Below are 18,271 nucleotides of genomic sequence, written 5' to 3'. Positions count from 1 at the left end.
TAATTCAAACCCTTAATAGGAACCTTGTGCCTCAGACCACTTTTTTTTTTTTATTCACCGAAAGTGTCTCCGTAACTTGTCTTATACTCGGTTATTGTCGTTTTACAGTTATTTCCAGGAACATTGAACGACAGAGACACGAACACAGATACATCGGGGACATTTAATATTTCAAAGGCTCTCCCACCGGGAATAGACAAACCAAGACCTCGTCCTCTGAACGATCTGATAGGTGAGGTTCCTGCTTCGTTCCCACGGCAAGTAAGCTTGAGATGGACAACATCGTGCTCGCTTTTTTTCCCAGGACACTCCCACTTTCTCATTCAAACAATTCGTCCATCATAATTCACTTGCTTTAATGTCTGAGTGAAACCCGGAGGCTCTCTTCTGTACGCCATTGGTCGTCTGCATGTATAAATCATCCGATTACAAAAAATACACATATGGCAGATATCTATTTATTTTATTATTAATCTATAGCTTCAAGTTGCGTTTACTAAAGATTCGGTGCTTTGCTATAACCGTGAAGTTTTATATACATTATCCGTAAAGTTTAATATTTCATGCCTTTTGTTAATCACAACATGATTGTTAGAATTCTTTCATGTGAAATGTTTATTAAATAATTTCAATTAACCTGATATCTTAATCTTTTAGCTGTTGTGGAATGTAATATGTATACACAAGAATCACATCTACAGAAATTTATCAAGGAAATATATTATTCTCATAATTTATTTCTATTGCATTGAGTCTATTTGTAAAGGTTAAAGGTTATGAATATATTTTTACGAGATGATACTAATTTTTATCTCTCAATTCTTTGTTGTTCGCGGAAATCAGGGTAAGTATTTAACGCAATCATTGCGATTGATTTAATGAAAAATGACGGTTTAGGTAGATTTATGTAAATCATTTACTAAAGCTCTAACGCTGAAAAGAATGTTTTAAAGTACTAATGGTTTAGTTTGTATAAAAATGAATAATAAACTATACTATAGTTTGGTAATGATAAGGATATAATCGCATAAATTTCAACATCACTGTGGAGAAATTTTAGATTACAGTGTTGGTGACCAGGAACGTACGAAAATTTATTATTATTTTTACTTTTAGAATCAATATTTCTTGTAAGTAATATGATACTTTCTTTTAAGTTCTGAGAGACCCTTGGGCAAATCTGAAGAAAGAACATTATTTTTATGAAGAGAAATGGGAATATATTTACTTTAAAGAGGAAGCTAATTGGAATGAAGCATTAGCTATATGCGAAGCGAAGAAAACAACATTACCCACAATATCAGACAGTGAAGAACTTCATTTTATTTTAAACATTATTCAAGCTCAATCAAATGGTAAGTCATTATTTCCTATGAACAGGTATATGTTACACGTATTTGAAACTTGTTCTTTCTATGCTAGTGGACATTAAAGATGTAAATCCAAGAAAAAAGGAGCTGAAAGCTTCCGAAGTGTAGAGAATGGAAAGTACTAAGTCGAACGGAAACCAAAGGAAAAAGTACTGGAAATAGTGAGGGAGGAACGAACATGTTTAATGTAATTGAAAAAAAGGAAGAGAAATTGTTTGGGACGTTGGCTGAGAAGGAACTGTATCATGAAAGATATGCTACAGGGTATAGTGGCAGGAAAAACAGGGAGAGGACAACAGGAGTAGTGTGTGAATTAGATAATTTATATTGGGGGATAAAATTAGGCCAACAGGACGTAGAGTCTGAAGGTGCAATAGTTCAAAATGATACAATAATGCCTTACCTCCCCCCACACACATAAATACGATATGACATCTGTAATAAATAAGGGATTTATTAATTCAATAAATCTACTGACAATAACTTTGTACATAGCTCGTTCGTGGCTAAACAGTTCGTGTTCACGCTTTTGACCTGGGAGACCCGGGTTCGATTCCCGACGGGAGCTCATGTGTTCGGATTCCACGTTAATCAGTAGGTCCCGTCTCATATAGCCTCACTGCTGAAAGAGGGACGTTAAACTCAAAACCAACTCAGCTCAGTAATTATGTATATATTTGATATGCACACACTACACCTAACCTTCCTGAACGTGTTTAAATGTTGTACTCACTCTTGTGCTCGTAGCTTTCTAAGGTTTATTTACTTACTAATTCGGCCTGAGTGGTAGTCATGAAATTTACACACAGCCTTGTGAAAGAAAACCTACTTCAGTACTATGAAAATCACTAAAATTATAAATTAAAACGGACTTACTTCCTTTTCTTCTTTTTTTTTTTTTAAAAAAAATACACATTAGCCTATCATACGAGAAATAGATCGTTGCTGGTCCTGATTTCTGGCATCAAGGTCAAATCAAAGGCTAAATATTTAAAAACTCTCAATTTCAATTTCGAGCTTGAGCTTATATTTCCTGCTAATGCCCCGCTTTCCACTTTTTTTTAAATTTTTTTTTTTTTTTTAATATCGATTCCGTGACAGAGCTCAGGAAATTAACACTTACAATTACTTTACTGTTAGGTTACAACTGAGTTGATTCACTATGTGCTACATTATCAAATGAAGTATAAACCCTACATTGAAGTTTTCCAGACAGCATTATTGGCATGGACAGTAAATTGTGCAGCAAAAAGATGGAAAGTGAAGGTTTATCTTTAAACAGCCCGCTAATGTTGAAGTGCTTATACAGGCACTGACAATATATGACACGTAGAATCAGTCGTGTTAGCAAATCTTATGCGCATACTCACCTTCACTAACGTGTCTGCTCATTAAGAACGCATCCTCAACATGTAGGATAATATATAGCTACGAGAGAATATATCTGGGGCTGAGAAGTAAAGTAGTATAACTCATAAAATATTAATTTGACAGGAGAAGCGAAAAAGTGTTTTTAAGACAATATTTTGTTGAATTGCGTTAATTGTTTATTGACGGAAAAATTATTCACTTCTTGCGTTCCAGTTGTCCACATCTCAAAACTTTCGTAGTGTCCCTCGTACTAATGTAAGTAAGAAAAAACTGTAACTCAATGTCGGCCAAAAAGTGACTTGGTATAATTTGCCTCTCAGCACCAGATATAATTCAAATTTTTGGTAGTTTCAAAAGTTCATTTCCGTAAGCAGTAAGGCAGTGATGTCCAGACAATAATAGTCCGCTTACGTTCTATTAAGTTCACTTGTTCTATTTATTGGATATTCTGAATATTATGCAAATTACAAACTAAAATGATTTTTGTTTTGTTTGAGTTTAGCGTCCCACGAATACGCCTGGGCGGCTAAGGGAAACGGAACCTACTAATCATGGTAAAATCCGAACAACTTTTTTCGTTCAACTGTACCCCCACTGGGAATCGAACTGGGAACGCGCACACCAAAGGCAAGCGTGCTAGCGAAAACTAAAATGAAATGTAACAAAAATTAAAAGAAGATGATAATCGATAAAAATGTAGAGGATGAATATGACACGTCCCGCCTTCGCCAAGTATGGTGGAAGAAGGTATTTGTTTACTTCTTCTTGGCCAACCGCTACGAGCATTTATAAATCTATATGTGACTTTGTTATGCGCAATAAATACATTCAAATTCAAGAACGACGACGAACTGAAGGGTATCAGGATACGGTTGCAAGTAACAATTGTAGTCATAATAATATAGTTCAACTAAGCAACGAAGAAAATAGTGGGGAAATCAGAAATGATCAAAACTGAATAGTTTACATCGCTCATTTCGAAATACAGCTAGCAGTTTAAATTTACAAGAAATGACAAAAATCAGTGAAATTTTGAGTTATACTAAACATGGATAGGGGAAGAAAGCGAGCATCCCCAGTGGGGACGCTTCAGTTGATTTCTTTGAGGGGGAACAAAATGTGATTGAGGAGGGAAACCCCCCTCATCCCCCGGTAATTCGCATTCTGAAAGAGCGTACAGTTGAGGTCAGTATCAAAACAGAAAAATCGTACGTGAAGATGAAAAGGTTAGTTGAAGACTGTGGTGCATGGAAGCTTTTCAGTTTACGGCAAATGGCTTGCCAAGAATGACAGTATACCTTGATAATTATGATGAGTAAAAGTAATTGGATTGGTGCTAGAGATGGACGCAAAATCATGAGAAACGACAAATTAAGTAGTTCTTGTATCATCTCCCAGTTTCAGAGGTAGTTCTTGTCTCGCGTCTCGCAAAATTATCAGAGTTCTCTTCTCGCGCGAGATTTTTCACATTGATCACGCAAATTCAACTTCGGATTTTCAAGTCTTATTTCCTATTCTTTTAATATTAATTTTATATTTAAATACAAAAATTCAGCTCTTTTAAAAAATGGAGTTATGTTTTGCTTGTCAAGCTTTTTCTCTCGTTTAATAGACACTACACAGTAAAAAAAAGAGTTGTGTTAGTTGAACAAAATGGCTCTGTGTTAAATTTTGACGCATGTCTGATGGTACTTCAATTTCATCGCACTTTGGAGTAAAATGTTAAAATGGTAGTCGATATATCAACAACCTCACACGGTGAGAAGCATGTCACTAACACACAATTGGCGTTGTTTGACATACAGTTGCAAAACAATTTCTTTTACAAAAAACATTTTATTTCTTATTTAACGCACGTTACTCATATGAGGGATAATAAAATGTGCCATAAGTCATTTGTAAGTGGTTACAAGGAATAAAATGTTGTCAGTGACAAAGAGGGACATAGTGAACATGAAAACTCCAGATGGTAGCAATTGTACTTATGTAAATGTTATCAGAAAAGTCATAGGCTCACAAAACTAATATCCTGAAAGATTAGCGGAAATATAATACGTTGTTAGTTACTTGGTACAGATTCAAATATACCTGTAAAACTTTATTCATAATAAAAAAATAGGAAGTTAATTCAGGAAGTCGGAAAGAGGGATTGCCGCCGTCGACGGTGGCGGGCCGCCGGAGGCAGCCGGCACCCGTCCGCGGCGGCACGACGATCTACTTGTTTAAAGTTGCCGACCTTTTGCCGAGGCGGCAAGCGGTCGAAAATCGTAAAATAAAATGCCCTTTGCCAATTCTTTGCCGACTGCTGCCGACCGTCAGAGTCAGCAAAACAGTCCGAAAGGCCTCTTTCCGACCCTCTGCCGGCCTCTTTTCGACGGCGGCGCCGACGCATTTAATGCTCATTTCCGGCTGTTTGCCGACTGCTCGGCAAGGCAACTATTCGTCGCGGTCGAAAATCCTATTGCCGGTGTTCGGCGCCGGCAATCCGACCGCGGCATCTGGTTGGCATGGACAAATTGCTCGACTGTAGGCGGCAGGATCCTGATAGGGGTTAATTACGGGAGCTTTATAATGTCCTTGGAAGTCATTTGCCCACTTAAAATTTCAGTATAGGTATATCTATCTGATTAACAGGATTCTGAGGTGGTTATGATATTCTTCCTAAGTCATTCTTGTTAGCAAATGAAAGGTTTTGCAGACTGCTGATGAATAATACGGTTATTAATGTTAATCCGCCTTATGTAGAGTCGTTTTGACGTATGATTAGCGTTATACTAAAGGCCTGACTACTGCAGGAAACATGTTAGTCGAAGTCTTTAATATGGCATTAATCACGCGTCACAACGACCCTGCATAAGGCCCAATATATTTTTGTCTAGCGTTCACCATGTTAGCTGGAATACCACCATAGGCGGAGCTATGGGGGCATTCCCCCCACTTTTTGACAAAAAATAAAAATGCCACCTATAAGATCCTTCCATTCTCATTTGTATTTACCGTGCCCCCCAGCAGACAAAAGGTCTGCCCCCCAGGAGACAATCTCTAACTCCGCCCATGAATGCCACTAATAACACATGGCGCATATAGACTGATCATTGTGGCGCTGTTCCTATTTCCTCGTTCCTTCGTTCAATTACCTAGTGATACAAATCTAACGCGGTGTTATTTTCACATCGGCCAATACCGTCTTTGTGCCATATCGTTAACACCTGGCCTGTGTTAATAACAACACATGACCCTTGTTGAAGTACCTCAAAGTGGTAGTTATACTGGGACCACTGCGTGTTAAAAATGAGTTGTATTAGGTAAAATAAAATAGTAAAATAGAGGGAAAATAGTAAAAGCTTATTTATTTTTCTACTACGCGTAGGAAAAATGAAATTCTTTACAGCCCCGACCTTCCCGCAGCGATTTCGTTTCTATTTCTTAATCTGAAAAAGTGGCTTTCATCGAAGGGTTTCAACGAGAGCGAAGTGCTCAAAACATCATTTCTAGGCTGACTGCACTCTCAGACGGCAGATTTTCACACAGAGGGTATTGGGAAGCTTGTGCCACGCTACCAGAAATGTCAGATGATTCATGATGATTGCGTCGAAATATATCCAAGGTGTGTGCTTGTATATCAATCACAATAAATTTCTTCTATCATTTTCTTTTTCATTTTTTTACGTGCGTTTTGTAATGGATTCATTTTGTTTATGACGTTTTCTAACAAGCTTTATACTTGAAACCTTTTCTTTTTTTCTTTATTGGAATATCTTCATTGTATCATTTATTTTATATTATTACAGAAACGCGTTACAAAAAAGGAATTTGGGTAGGTGGGCGGTTATTCGATGACTTTTGGATGTGGGTGCCTTCAAAGACAATCATTGCCCGAAACCTTGAAAATCAAGTTATTCCAATTCCTCCTCCCAGTAATCATGATTGTCTTGTGCTCCAGGAAGAACATTCCCAAGCATTCTACAAGGACGTCAATTGCACAGATAAACATTACTTTATATGTCAAAAACGTGAGTCTTTATTTTTCGATTACTATTATACGAAAAAATTCTTAAATTTTAAGTTATAATATTAATTTTCTACTTTCTCATTTGCTAGATTTGATTTGTTATTAATTACGTTGTTTCTGTAGACCATATTACAAGTATGTACCGGTACGTGTGTACAAAATGGTATAGAACTCGTCGTATATTTAAAACAGACAGAGTACTCAAAACAATTACAATGCTCCTGTTTTAACAACTTAAAAAAGAAAACAACATCATTCTTACAATGTACAAAATAATGACTTCATTATTCAATATTTCAGCTATTGTGTATATAGGCCTATGTATATTTGCAGTTACTAGTTAATATACACAAGTAGTTAATTATTATTTTCCACAAGTATACAAAGGACACAAAGGACTCAATAGTAGTTTAAACACGAAGTTGACAACAGAACTAATTTATATTTTTTTCTTTATAAAGTCAGTTAGTTTATTACACAATTTTATACATAGGATAAACATGTTATATATCAGTAAACACTGTTTACCTCTAAAACCACATTGATTTCTTTTGTACGTATGATAGGTGTTCATTCACAACATATTTTTAATGATTATTGGCCGTTTGATTTCTAACTACTTAATCCTTTTATCTTCTGAAAATATATATATTTTGTGTAAAAATGTTATCTTTATGCATAAATTATACAAAGCCGTACGTAGAGAACTTAATACGTAGGTATACACGTTGGTTTTGAAAAGATTATACATTTGATGCAAATGAATTTGGGAGGCATTTTCCTCTCTCAATACTCACCTTATGATTGACTTCACAAAGACAGTATCAAACACTTGTCCCGAATATCTGTAATGTAACCTATTGCGTTCCATTCTAATTTCAATTGTATTTAGGTAATATTTAATTGCCTTACTTTTTAAATATTTTTGGATACTTAAAGCCCAATTATCAGTGTATTGCAACATAATGTTTTAACGAAAGGCGCTCTGAGAAATCTCGACTGAAAATTCTTGTAGATTCATCTACTATTCATCTACTATTCAAACTATTCATTTATATTTTATCTACTTTAGGAAATAATTTTTCAGGTTTATATATGTATTCAAATTACTGTTAGTATTTTGAAGGAACACGACCCTGATGTTCGTTTATGGTACAGGTACAGGAATGAAAGGTATGGAATACATCACTATTTTTCTCGTGGAACGCAATAGAAACTTCGTTGATATTTTAGAGAAGCATAGAAAGCTTTAATTTTTGTAATTAAGGACGATTATTTTAACAGCAAGGGGAAGTAAGATGAAACATTACTCCTAAATTTGTTTTAAAAGCGAAAGATTTTGGCATGATTACACCAAATGTTAAAACATTATATGTAAGACTTCTCTTTAAGATTGCTTGTTACTTTTCTTAAGTCATTAGGTGCTATGATACTAATGTGGTGTTGTGTATAGTTCAACTGCATATACAACAACTACGGTTATATTATTTGATAGTGTGGTGTTTGAAGTGTTTTCAGTAATGAAATGGCAATCAAGTACTAAAGTAGAAATGTATATCTCTACAATATCAATAAGTGCTTTTATTTCTTTTGTTTCTCCCATATTTGTATGTTAAAAAATGGTCACTCATCTTTGAAGTCTTGTAGACTTATCAAAGGATAATACAGTGTGGCAATACAGAAACGAGACTGATTTCTCTTTGTTTTGTTGAGCTGGGTGGACTTTGAGTTTAACGTTCCTTTCAGCAGTGAGGCTATATGAGACGGGACCTACTGATTAACGTGGAATTCGAAGCACATGAGCTCCCGCCGGAAATCGAACCTGGGTTTTCCACGCCAAAGGTGCGTACGCTAATCGCATAGCCACGAAGGAGCTCTCTCTTTGCTTCGTATACAACCCGAAATCAAAACGTCTAATGGGCGCGAATCCGGTGATTGGGAAGCCAAGAACTGGCCCAATGCTGGCAATCTACCATCCGCGAAAATCGATGATGCAAATGTCCTCATGGGTACTAATATATGCCGGCGTTCCATTAGCTTCAAGCCACGTCTCTACTCGTGTGGTGAGTGATATGTCGTCCAATAATTGTGGTAACACCTGCATAAGAAAGATAAAAATGAAATGAAATCTTTGAGTTTTACGTCCCACGGTTATGCCGGTTAGGCTAAAGGAGACGGTGATGATGAGTAATGAATGAAATGGTGGAATGAAGAAAGTGGGAGGAAACGGGAGAACCCCGAGGAAACCCAAGCACACGGTGTTTGTCCACCACAAAGTTCACTTGGCGGGGGCTGGGATCGAACCCGGGACCCCTAGCACCAGAGGTGAACGCTCTACCACTGAGCCACCGCGGCCCCTGCATGAGAAAGATGTAGTAAATTGAAGCATAGTGTAGCATGCGGGTTAATGTATCTCTACACATGTGTATTATAGATATTATGCATTCACGCGTGAATCACGTTTCACCAGAAAACAATACTGATGACAAAAATCTAGTTGCATTTGACAAAGCTCCAGATATCTTTGTACAAATTATAAAGCTAGTAGGAAATCAGCAGGAGTGAATTTTTGAAAAAATAAAATGATTTTCTTTACTTCAATGTCCCACTTTTATACTCTTTAGGCTAAAGGAGACGGATGATTGATGAAAATGAATGGTTATGAAATTAAATATTTGTGCTTTCCAGATGGAAATCAAATCCGGGACCACGTTTACAAAGGTACATGCACTAGCTACTCGACTAGCGGGGAAAGCTAGGAGTCAAGTTTTGTACTCGGTATACACCTATATAAAATGTGTGGAACTACCGTTCGTGAAGTACCTATAATACATTAACTCGAGATTATTAGCAATTATACGGGAAGAAATTGAGAGATATTGTTTTATTTGTGCCGAAAGGACTTTGACTTGCGTCATTTGTATGTACTTGATTTATTAGCAATACAGTAGATGAACCTGATTACGTCATACGACTATTCCGTTACATACAACAGCTAATTGCCCTTCCACCAAACCTGTTTCCTGACACACGTTCACACGTTGAATGATTTTGTTTCCATTCCAATTTCTTCTAGGTTTTCGATTTAATTATTCCCGTTCTTACTCCTTATTTGTAAGTAACACACACCTCAATTAATAAATCCCCACGTTAAAAAAAGGGCTAAAAAAAGGAAAAAAAAATTTTTGAAAAAAAAACGAGATTTTTAAATTTTTTTTCAGGTGTTCGCAACGTTTTCCACTGGTGTACCACCAAAGGATGTTAATTATTACCACAATAACTCTTTCGTACTGCCAACAGCTGCTCACGTACAAGAGATTGAGAAACCATGCTCCATGCCAGCTTGCATCTATTGAAGATACCAATATGTCAACAACGACTTCATGTTATCTGCGTTGTAACTGTGACAGTCGGTATCAGGTCAGATGCTCAAGTGTGTTTTGCTCAACTATTAAAATGTGGGACATTTGCTCAAGTGTCTTATCTTGCTATTGATCATGAACTGGAAATCCATCACAGGCGCGAAAATATTGGCTAATGGCCAGAACGGGGGTTGAGATTTTCATATATGATAAAATATGTGCAGGGTTGCCACAAGTTAGATATCATATTTTCCATATTACGAAGGCAAAACATTGTATCTGAGCAATTCAAGGTACAAACTGGATTTCTTTTATTGCTTAAAAGATTTAAGAAAAAGAGAATAATTAATTACAAACGATACACAGTATGTACGAATTCTTAAATAAATAACATTAATTTCTCAGGTTATGTACAGTATAATTCAAATGAGCTGTATTGAAGGAGATTATATTAAATGTTCCATTGTTTGAAACAAAATGTTTTATGCGTAGAGTATAACAACGATTAAGAATAGTAGGCCTATTAGCCAAGAGAAGAGATTTAAGGCTGTTTCGTCTTAAAAAGGAGGCTTGAAAGTGTTGTCTTTAAAAATGAGTTTTTGGAAGAGTTCGGTGTCATCTCAAAAATTCTCTCTCGACATTATGTTGGGTAACACTAATTCCATAATCTATATAGTACTATTATATACAAGAATGGAAGTGATTCTCTTATCATCGCCTAGATCATGCTTCTTTAGGTAAAAATAAACTGAAATTTTTGACAGAATATTCCTCGGGTGTACTCCACTAGCGCACAAAGAAATGAAATAAAGTGCTTATGGTATTGCGAGCACACAATATTCGATATTGCGTTGTCATGGTTAGATTTGTTTTACAAATTATGGCTATATAAGAGATTGTTCCTGTTACATAGAGAGGCAAATATCAAGAAATATAATAGACGTTTATTATAACACGATTAATTGCCACATTTTGATTTGTGAAAAATACGGGAAGATGTTTTGTATGTAAAGGTAAATAGCAAGAAGTATAACATATACGTAATATTATTATATAGTAAATTTTATATCCACGATATGTCTTTAATTAACGTTTACCCATTTTTAGTTAGCACCTATAAAAAAGAGAATAGTGAACATCACCGGCTAGCACCACAGTATAAGTGCCGCTAAATGTGTAACTTTCGTGAAGGGGAAAATTTAAGTTTGTTTGTGTACCAGTTTTAGACAATTTAAAATAGGATTCTTGAATTTCATTTATGCACAATTATTCTTGCTGTTTACTTTGAAAATGATACCATATGTTAATAGAGAACACAGGCCCGTATCCACGGGGGGCTAGGGTGGGCCGGGCCCCCCCTAAATTTTCACTGGCCCCAAAAAATTTTCATGGTAGGCTTGCAAATGAACTATAATATGGTGATGAACTATAATATGGTTGGGTCAGGCCCCCCCTACATTTTTGGGCTGGCTACGGGCCTGAGAGAACAGCAGTTTACTTTTTTAAAGAATATGCTGACAATATGAAAGTATAAAGACGTGACACGTAATATGTTGACCTATCTCCAAATTCTGTTTTCTTCTCCAGCGCGAAATAAATTAACTAATCTTGTGTTCAGTGATAATGCAATATTTGTTTCGAGGGTGGAGGATGGTGATTTTGAAAAAAAAAAATCACTTGCCAAAAACTGTTTTACACAATGGAGTATATTTGCATCATATTTTGTGCACTCGAGGTTTCTTATTTGTGTCATGATCGCACAGAGGCCTTTATTTGAGCACTCCCGGCCTACGGCCTATCCCTTTTATTACGGAGGCAAGAGATAAGAAAGGATTTTTGGAGCACGTATTCCAAGGGAAATAAAGAGGTTTCTAAAGTTTTTTTTCTTTTTTAAAGAAAGAATTCAGTATCTCACACATTCATGAAATTAGAGAGATGAAACTCAGCATATAAACTCTTCTTTATAATAAGAGAATACGTATTTTTAGCGCTTTGAAAAATGCCGTTTCTAGCGGAGACATTTCTATAATATTCAAACTTCTCTTCCTTTCTTCAGAGACTGTCGAATGTGAAGATTCGCTTAAGTTGGAGATGTGGAATTCAGTACATAGATTTTTAGTTAAAAATAAGGGAACACATGTTTCAAGAGCAAAAAGAAGGTCATATTTATTATATTGAAAATTCCTTTTATTTATACATAAAGTGCCGAGTGTGACAATTTAAATTTCCGGTATTGTATTTATTACACTTTATCTTCCTGTAAGGAAAACAGAAACTTCTGCTACTGTATGTATAATCAGAATACGATAAAATATGTATTTAATAACTAGCCTTCGGTTGTCTGGGGACTTCGCCCAGAAACCGCCGTGTTTCCTCAGCCTACGGCCTCACATCTCATACACCTGCAAGCATACCGATTTTCAGTTCAAACATCAAGTTTCATGTTTCTAACTTTCGGGATCCCTAGATATGAATGTATTATTATAATCCGTAAAGAGGATTACGTAATATTTTATCATTTAATATTGAATTTGGAAGTTGCAGTACGGTTCTTTCAATTCCGGTTTGAGTAGAAAGATTAGTGTTGAAATGGAATATAGGCTATTCTTGGGACACTTAATTGATTAAAGAAAATTGCTTCTCGCTATCTATTACCATTTTTAATTTACAGTGATCAGCATTATAACCGGAAGAGAGTAACTTCTACTTCCGGTTATTCTAGAATGTTAAGGATGAAGATGAATGTTGTCCTTGAAACGTTTAATCGATTACGAAAACAGGTTTTCGCTATATATTACTGTTTTTGCTATATAGTGATCAACGATAAAAGAAGATGTGTCTTATTTCTACAACTTGCGATTTCACTAGGGTGTTAAGGATGAAGATGAAAATTGTCCTTGAAATTTGTAATTGATTTCCGAAAACCGTTTATCTCTGTCTATTTCCGTTTTTCCTCTGATAAATGTGGAAACCGGAAATGGCTCATTTCTACTACTTCCGGTAGGCAAATCACCTCCATCAACGAACTCCCTCGAGATAATCACTCTATCTATCTATGGCAAAAAACAGAATTTAAAAATTCGCATTCGTTCAAAAGTTATCGTGTAGAGTAACGGACGTATGTACTAACATTGTAATCTTATAAGTACCACTACGTGATCCTAATAATAGTAATACTTCGACTAGCTAGGTGTTTCGCCCTCAGACTCTTGCATATGTTCAGCCTACTGTCTCGCAGCTCATAAACGTACAAGCACACCGAATTTCAGTTCAAATACTTTCATTTCTCTAACCATCCTGAATGCCGAAATACACTGATAATTTCAAGTACCAGGCGACTTTGCCCCCAAACCTGCGTTCGGCCGGCCCACGGGTTTACATCCCATGAACCTATAGAGTACCGAATTTCAGTTCAAATACCAAGTTTCATGTCTCTAATCTTCAGGGATCCAAAAATATGAACATCTTATTGTAATTGTGATCCTCACCTTTTTCTTTTCTTCTAGGCCAGATGTAAAAAATACGTATAGTGACATCTTATCATAATAATTGCATTCCCTACCTTTTCCCCACCATTTTTCTTTCTCTTTTTATTAAAATATCAGATGTTTCTAACCTTCAGAGATTCGAAATATCGATATATAATAATTGCAAACCCCCACTTCTTTTCCACTTTCCATTTCTTTTCTTACCCTTTTAGTAAAATATCAGAAAACGCTGAAAAAAAAGTATCACATTATTTTAAATGAGAAATCTCAATACCAAATTTCAAATCTGTCACTTTAAGGAATTCGGAGATATGGCCATCTTATTAAGTTAATTTCCATTCCTATTTCTCACCCTTCCCCGTCGAATTTCCAAAAATTCTTTTTTAGTAGTACCCTATGTCATAAATCTTACATATTGTCCAAATTTCAAGTTTATAGTTTGAGCAGTTTGGTCTGTGGGTTGATATATATTTGAGAAGTTTAATTAAGTGCAAACTTTTTAGTCCAGTATGTAGGAGTCTGAACTAAAAAAAAAAAAAAAGTAACTTAATTAAACTTGCAGGGCAGCTTCTTTCCATCAAGTATAGGCATATCCTGGAAGTGCGCTTTAAGCTTCAGCAAATATGGCTGCCATACCTAATTTGGCCGCCTTTGTCTATAGAAGAATGATGCTTTCCTTGATTTCTTACTTTACGTTCAATTCTACGGTCTTGAAAGTTATAACAAAATATTTTCGAAGTAAAATTTCATTTCGTTTGATATATAATACATTTTTGTAGGTTAGGTAGATATGAAGTTACAAATGATAGAGTAGGCTTGTGTCTGTTTCTTTCAAGAGTAGTTTTCTGATTTTTTAAAACTCTTTCATAAAGAAGGCAGATTTCATCAACCAGTCAAAATGTATAAATACATGAAATTACAGGAGGAAGTATGGGTGATGTAATACTGTTTTCACATTAATTTTCAGGAAGTGACACGACTTTGTCTCTGTTCCAGAAAGAGAACAAGACTTGTTAGAAATTACTAGGGAAATAGTTAATTGCAATAAGTTGTGAGTATATTCAACAAATGTACTTCGAATCCGAAATAACATTTCCAATTACACTTTTGTGCATCGTATGATGAAAACGCACTGGCTTTGTATCTATATTTCTTATACAGAAGATTTATTTCACACCAGTCACCCATTTCTCAGTTTTTACCTATAAGAGCAAGTTCGAGCAGACGAAACGTATTGAAGGTGTACCATCAGGAGAAAACTTCACTAGAGCAAGATATTCCAGCAATTGATTGTAGATCGGAGGAGTAAATGAAGAATATACTCAATTACTTGTTTGGACACACCAGCACCAAACTTTTTTCTTTTTCTGAAGCTTGTGTATTGCAAGTGTAATACTCTCATGTACTTAATCCAACTATTATGTTAGTAATCTTCGAGATTGTACATGTCGGCGTTTTATTCAGACATGTTGGCGTTATATTAGTGTTGAACTACCCTCGAATTATACGTTACTTTTATGAATCTTTCGAAGTTCCTTCTTTCTTTTTAATTTTTCAGAGTAATAGGTAACTTTCCTGTTCTGAAAGAAGCAGAGTTTATTACATGAAACCTAAATTACTAAAATAGAAACGCTCTGCTTAAAACTCGTCGTTTCAACATTTTCCATTTGAAGCAGCAGTGGGTCTGATCCAACTCAACTGTATCGCTTATGTCCCAGCAGTGCACCTTACCAGAGATTGGTTAATTTATGTGTCTTTTATGTACTATAGATACTTTTATAGTTTATAAAAAACTGAATTTTGCTTAAATAACGTTTTCTCTTCGGACTATTTGCTAAATAAGTTTATAGAAATTTTCGCATAATACCCTATTATTTTCAAATGTACCATATTTTTTATATATAAATTCTAATTATGGCATGTTTCTTTCATTCTTTCATTCATCAATGTCTCCTATAGCCTTTGAGCGTAATTGAGAGAAGTTAAATTTGACTATAGGTCTACATAGGCTTTGGCAGAAATATTCGATGGGAGAGGATATGTAATAACTGTGATAATAATAATATCTTCCTATTGTGTTTTGTAGAGCGCATGCTCACTTCTCTTCCTGATACTCCCCCTCTCCACATAAATATGAAGAGTATGTGGGACGAACGATAAAAATCATATTTTCACATTTCTGAGATACTTTTTTTTAAACTGTTTTAAATTGCAAATTGATTTTCATCGTTCTTCTCGCCTACTCTTCATACTTTTTCTCCACTCCCTGATATTCAGGTTCCAAATACCAAATCCCGATATTCTCTCTCCCCATTATTTGTTTATTTAACTAAAATAAGTAAATTTGATTTTCCTTCTTTATTTACAAATAATAAAATATTTGGAATTTTATCTTATCTCCCCCTTTCAAAAGTTCTTGAGGTACACTATGCAATACAATACCCCACTCTGGAAAACATTGGGAATGTATAAAATACAATCGGGGATCTCACCCAAATCTCCTGTCCAATGCAGTTATGGTGTGGTGCTTGAAGTAATCGTCTCTACATTTCCTTCACGGTTTGGTTAAAATATCCTTTTATTTGGATAAGTATATACTGTAGCGTGTTAAAAATTTTCTGAACATTTGGAAGCGATGTAACGTAATGCCTATAAATTAACCCTCCTCTACACATTAAGATTGTCACTTTTTCAAAATTTAAGTAATCTGAAATCCATTCTATTTAAGTAGTAATTAAAGTTTAATCCAAGTCGCCCGATCCCTCCCCCACCTTGGATCCACGCTTGCCTGGATGGCCTAACCAGGATGTACGGACTCGGGATTTGAACTCGGAATCTTACGATTAGTAAGTGCAGCACAAACTATGTACCAGATACTATTTTAATATTGTCTTTTCTTCTTAATTAAGATTGAAGGAAATTTTGATAGAACTACTAGTAAGAGTTATGCCTAGTACGTAGGATAATAACAAAACATTTGACCAAAGAACGTAACTTTAAATTAAAATTGAACGTCTCTTTCGAAATAATAATAATAATAATAATAATGATAATAATAATAATAATAATAATAATAATAATAAAACTGACTTATTCAGCATATAATTGAAAACTTGGTCCTAATGGCGTCAACCCTCTGGTTCGTGGGGTTCCTGGTTCAATTCCAGCCCGAACAAAGTAGGCACCGTGTGCGTTGGTTTTCTCGGATCCTACCGTTTTCTCCAACTTCCTTTACTCCAGCATTGTGATCCGTCTCATGCTTGTGTCCTTTAGCCTCGGTGCATAATCATAAGACGTTAGGCTAAAAAATAAAATAACGGCGTCAATAGAAATTCGATACTTAATCAACATAACTTCTTATTTTTGCTTCGCTTTCACATTGAGATAATTTAGTCAGTACTTTTAGGTTGTGATATGTTTTTAAAGAAAAGTTCAGTTAATTTATTGTAAAACAGACATTTTATATTGTAAAGTCTTAGTTTATGCTTCTTTTTCAGTTGAACTAGTTTCAACTATGCTTAGTTTACCATATTTTTAAAAGCAACACAATTTTATGTGACACACTGCAACCCTGTCTATCGGAGATATTTCATAATAGCCTGCAGCGAAACCATCCATCCCCTTTCTGGTATTTGCTAAGAATGCAGCAGGTGTCCCTTCTGTTTCGGTTGATCATCAGATTAAGAAAAAAGATAACCACTTTAGGAAATGACTCTAGTTTAGAGACTTGAGGAAATAGACACTTGGGCAAATGACCCTATTTCGTGACAGTCAGCTTTAAATAGACTCATCTTTACGTTAGAAAATAGCGGAGACTCCCTTACATCCTTTGGAAAATTCTTTCGACAGTATTCCTCTGATTTCCTCTAATTAGAGTTTTCGACCATTAACTCAGCTTGTTACTATCTTTCCAACATCTCTTTCAACATTTTCGCCTGTGTATGGTATCTAAATTAAACTAATTTGGATTCATTGGAACATTTTGTCTTGTATTAGTGTCGGGAATATCAATTTCCTATATTTCTAAGTTTAAATTTTTAAATTTTGACACCCTATATATATATATATATATATATATATATATATACGTGTGTGTGTGTGTGTGTGTGTGTGTGTTTCTAAATATTGTTTTTAGATGTCCTGGTATAGAATAAGTTGCATAAAAGAAAGAAAATATACATTCAATCAAGATGCCTACTTATTACTTATGCTAATTTTAAGCTCATATACACAATGAAAGTTTGCACAAATACAAAACCTCGATATTTTTAAGAAAATATTTTAAATATAGTAATTTTCTTATTTATAATGTTCTATTTTGTTGATTTCCACAGCTGGTAAGGAAATGCCAAAAATTGAAAGATACACTGATATTTCGAAGACAAAAATTTATTTCTTTCATGAGAAAGAAGCTACTTGGGCAGAAGCCTTAGCATATTGCTTTGAAACTAAAACTCATCCAATACAACTTGAAAATATGCAGAGAGTTAATGAAGTTTACGACTACGTACGTAGAACTAAAAAAAGTAAGTTGTATAGTGCTTGTAGGGGAAAGACGGGCATAGCAAAAGGGATAATGAATCTACTTTTATTCTGAAAAATTTACAAAATACTTTTTTTTTAAATTTTAACATATCACTATGTTATTTATCATTTTACATGAACAAG

General features: G+C 35.1%; 1 protein-coding gene across 2 annotated transcripts in view; it reads left to right on the top strand.

The window, feature by feature from the left end:
• The first annotated feature begins 668 nt into the window (after positions 1 to 668).
• Positions 669 to 18,271, top strand: part of LOC145668319 (E-selectin-like) — a 30,595-nt gene continuing 12,992 nt past the window's right edge. The window contains exons 1-4 of one of the 2 annotated variants that reach the window (XM_081736048.1): positions 669 to 844; positions 1,158 to 1,355; positions 6,533 to 6,754; positions 17,938 to 18,129. In XM_081736048.1, the coding sequence (XP_081592174.1) occupies positions 796 to 844; positions 1,158 to 1,355; positions 6,533 to 6,754; positions 17,938 to 18,129 (661 nt within the window). In that variant the 5' untranslated portion in view covers positions 669 to 795. The remainder of the gene's footprint in view (positions 845 to 1,157; positions 1,356 to 6,532; positions 6,755 to 17,937; positions 18,130 to 18,271) is intronic. The other variant, XM_081736049.1, reaches the window with a different exon arrangement.

Source organism: Thermobia domestica, chromosome 13, assembly GCF_964235325.1.
Source record: "Thermobia domestica chromosome 13, izTheDome1.hap1.1, whole genome shotgun sequence".
NCBI classification, from domain to species: domain Eukaryota; kingdom Metazoa; phylum Arthropoda; class Insecta; order Zygentoma; family Lepismatidae; genus Thermobia; species Thermobia domestica.
Note: the sequence above shows the minus strand (reverse complement) of the source record. Positions and strands in the feature narration are given on the sequence as shown.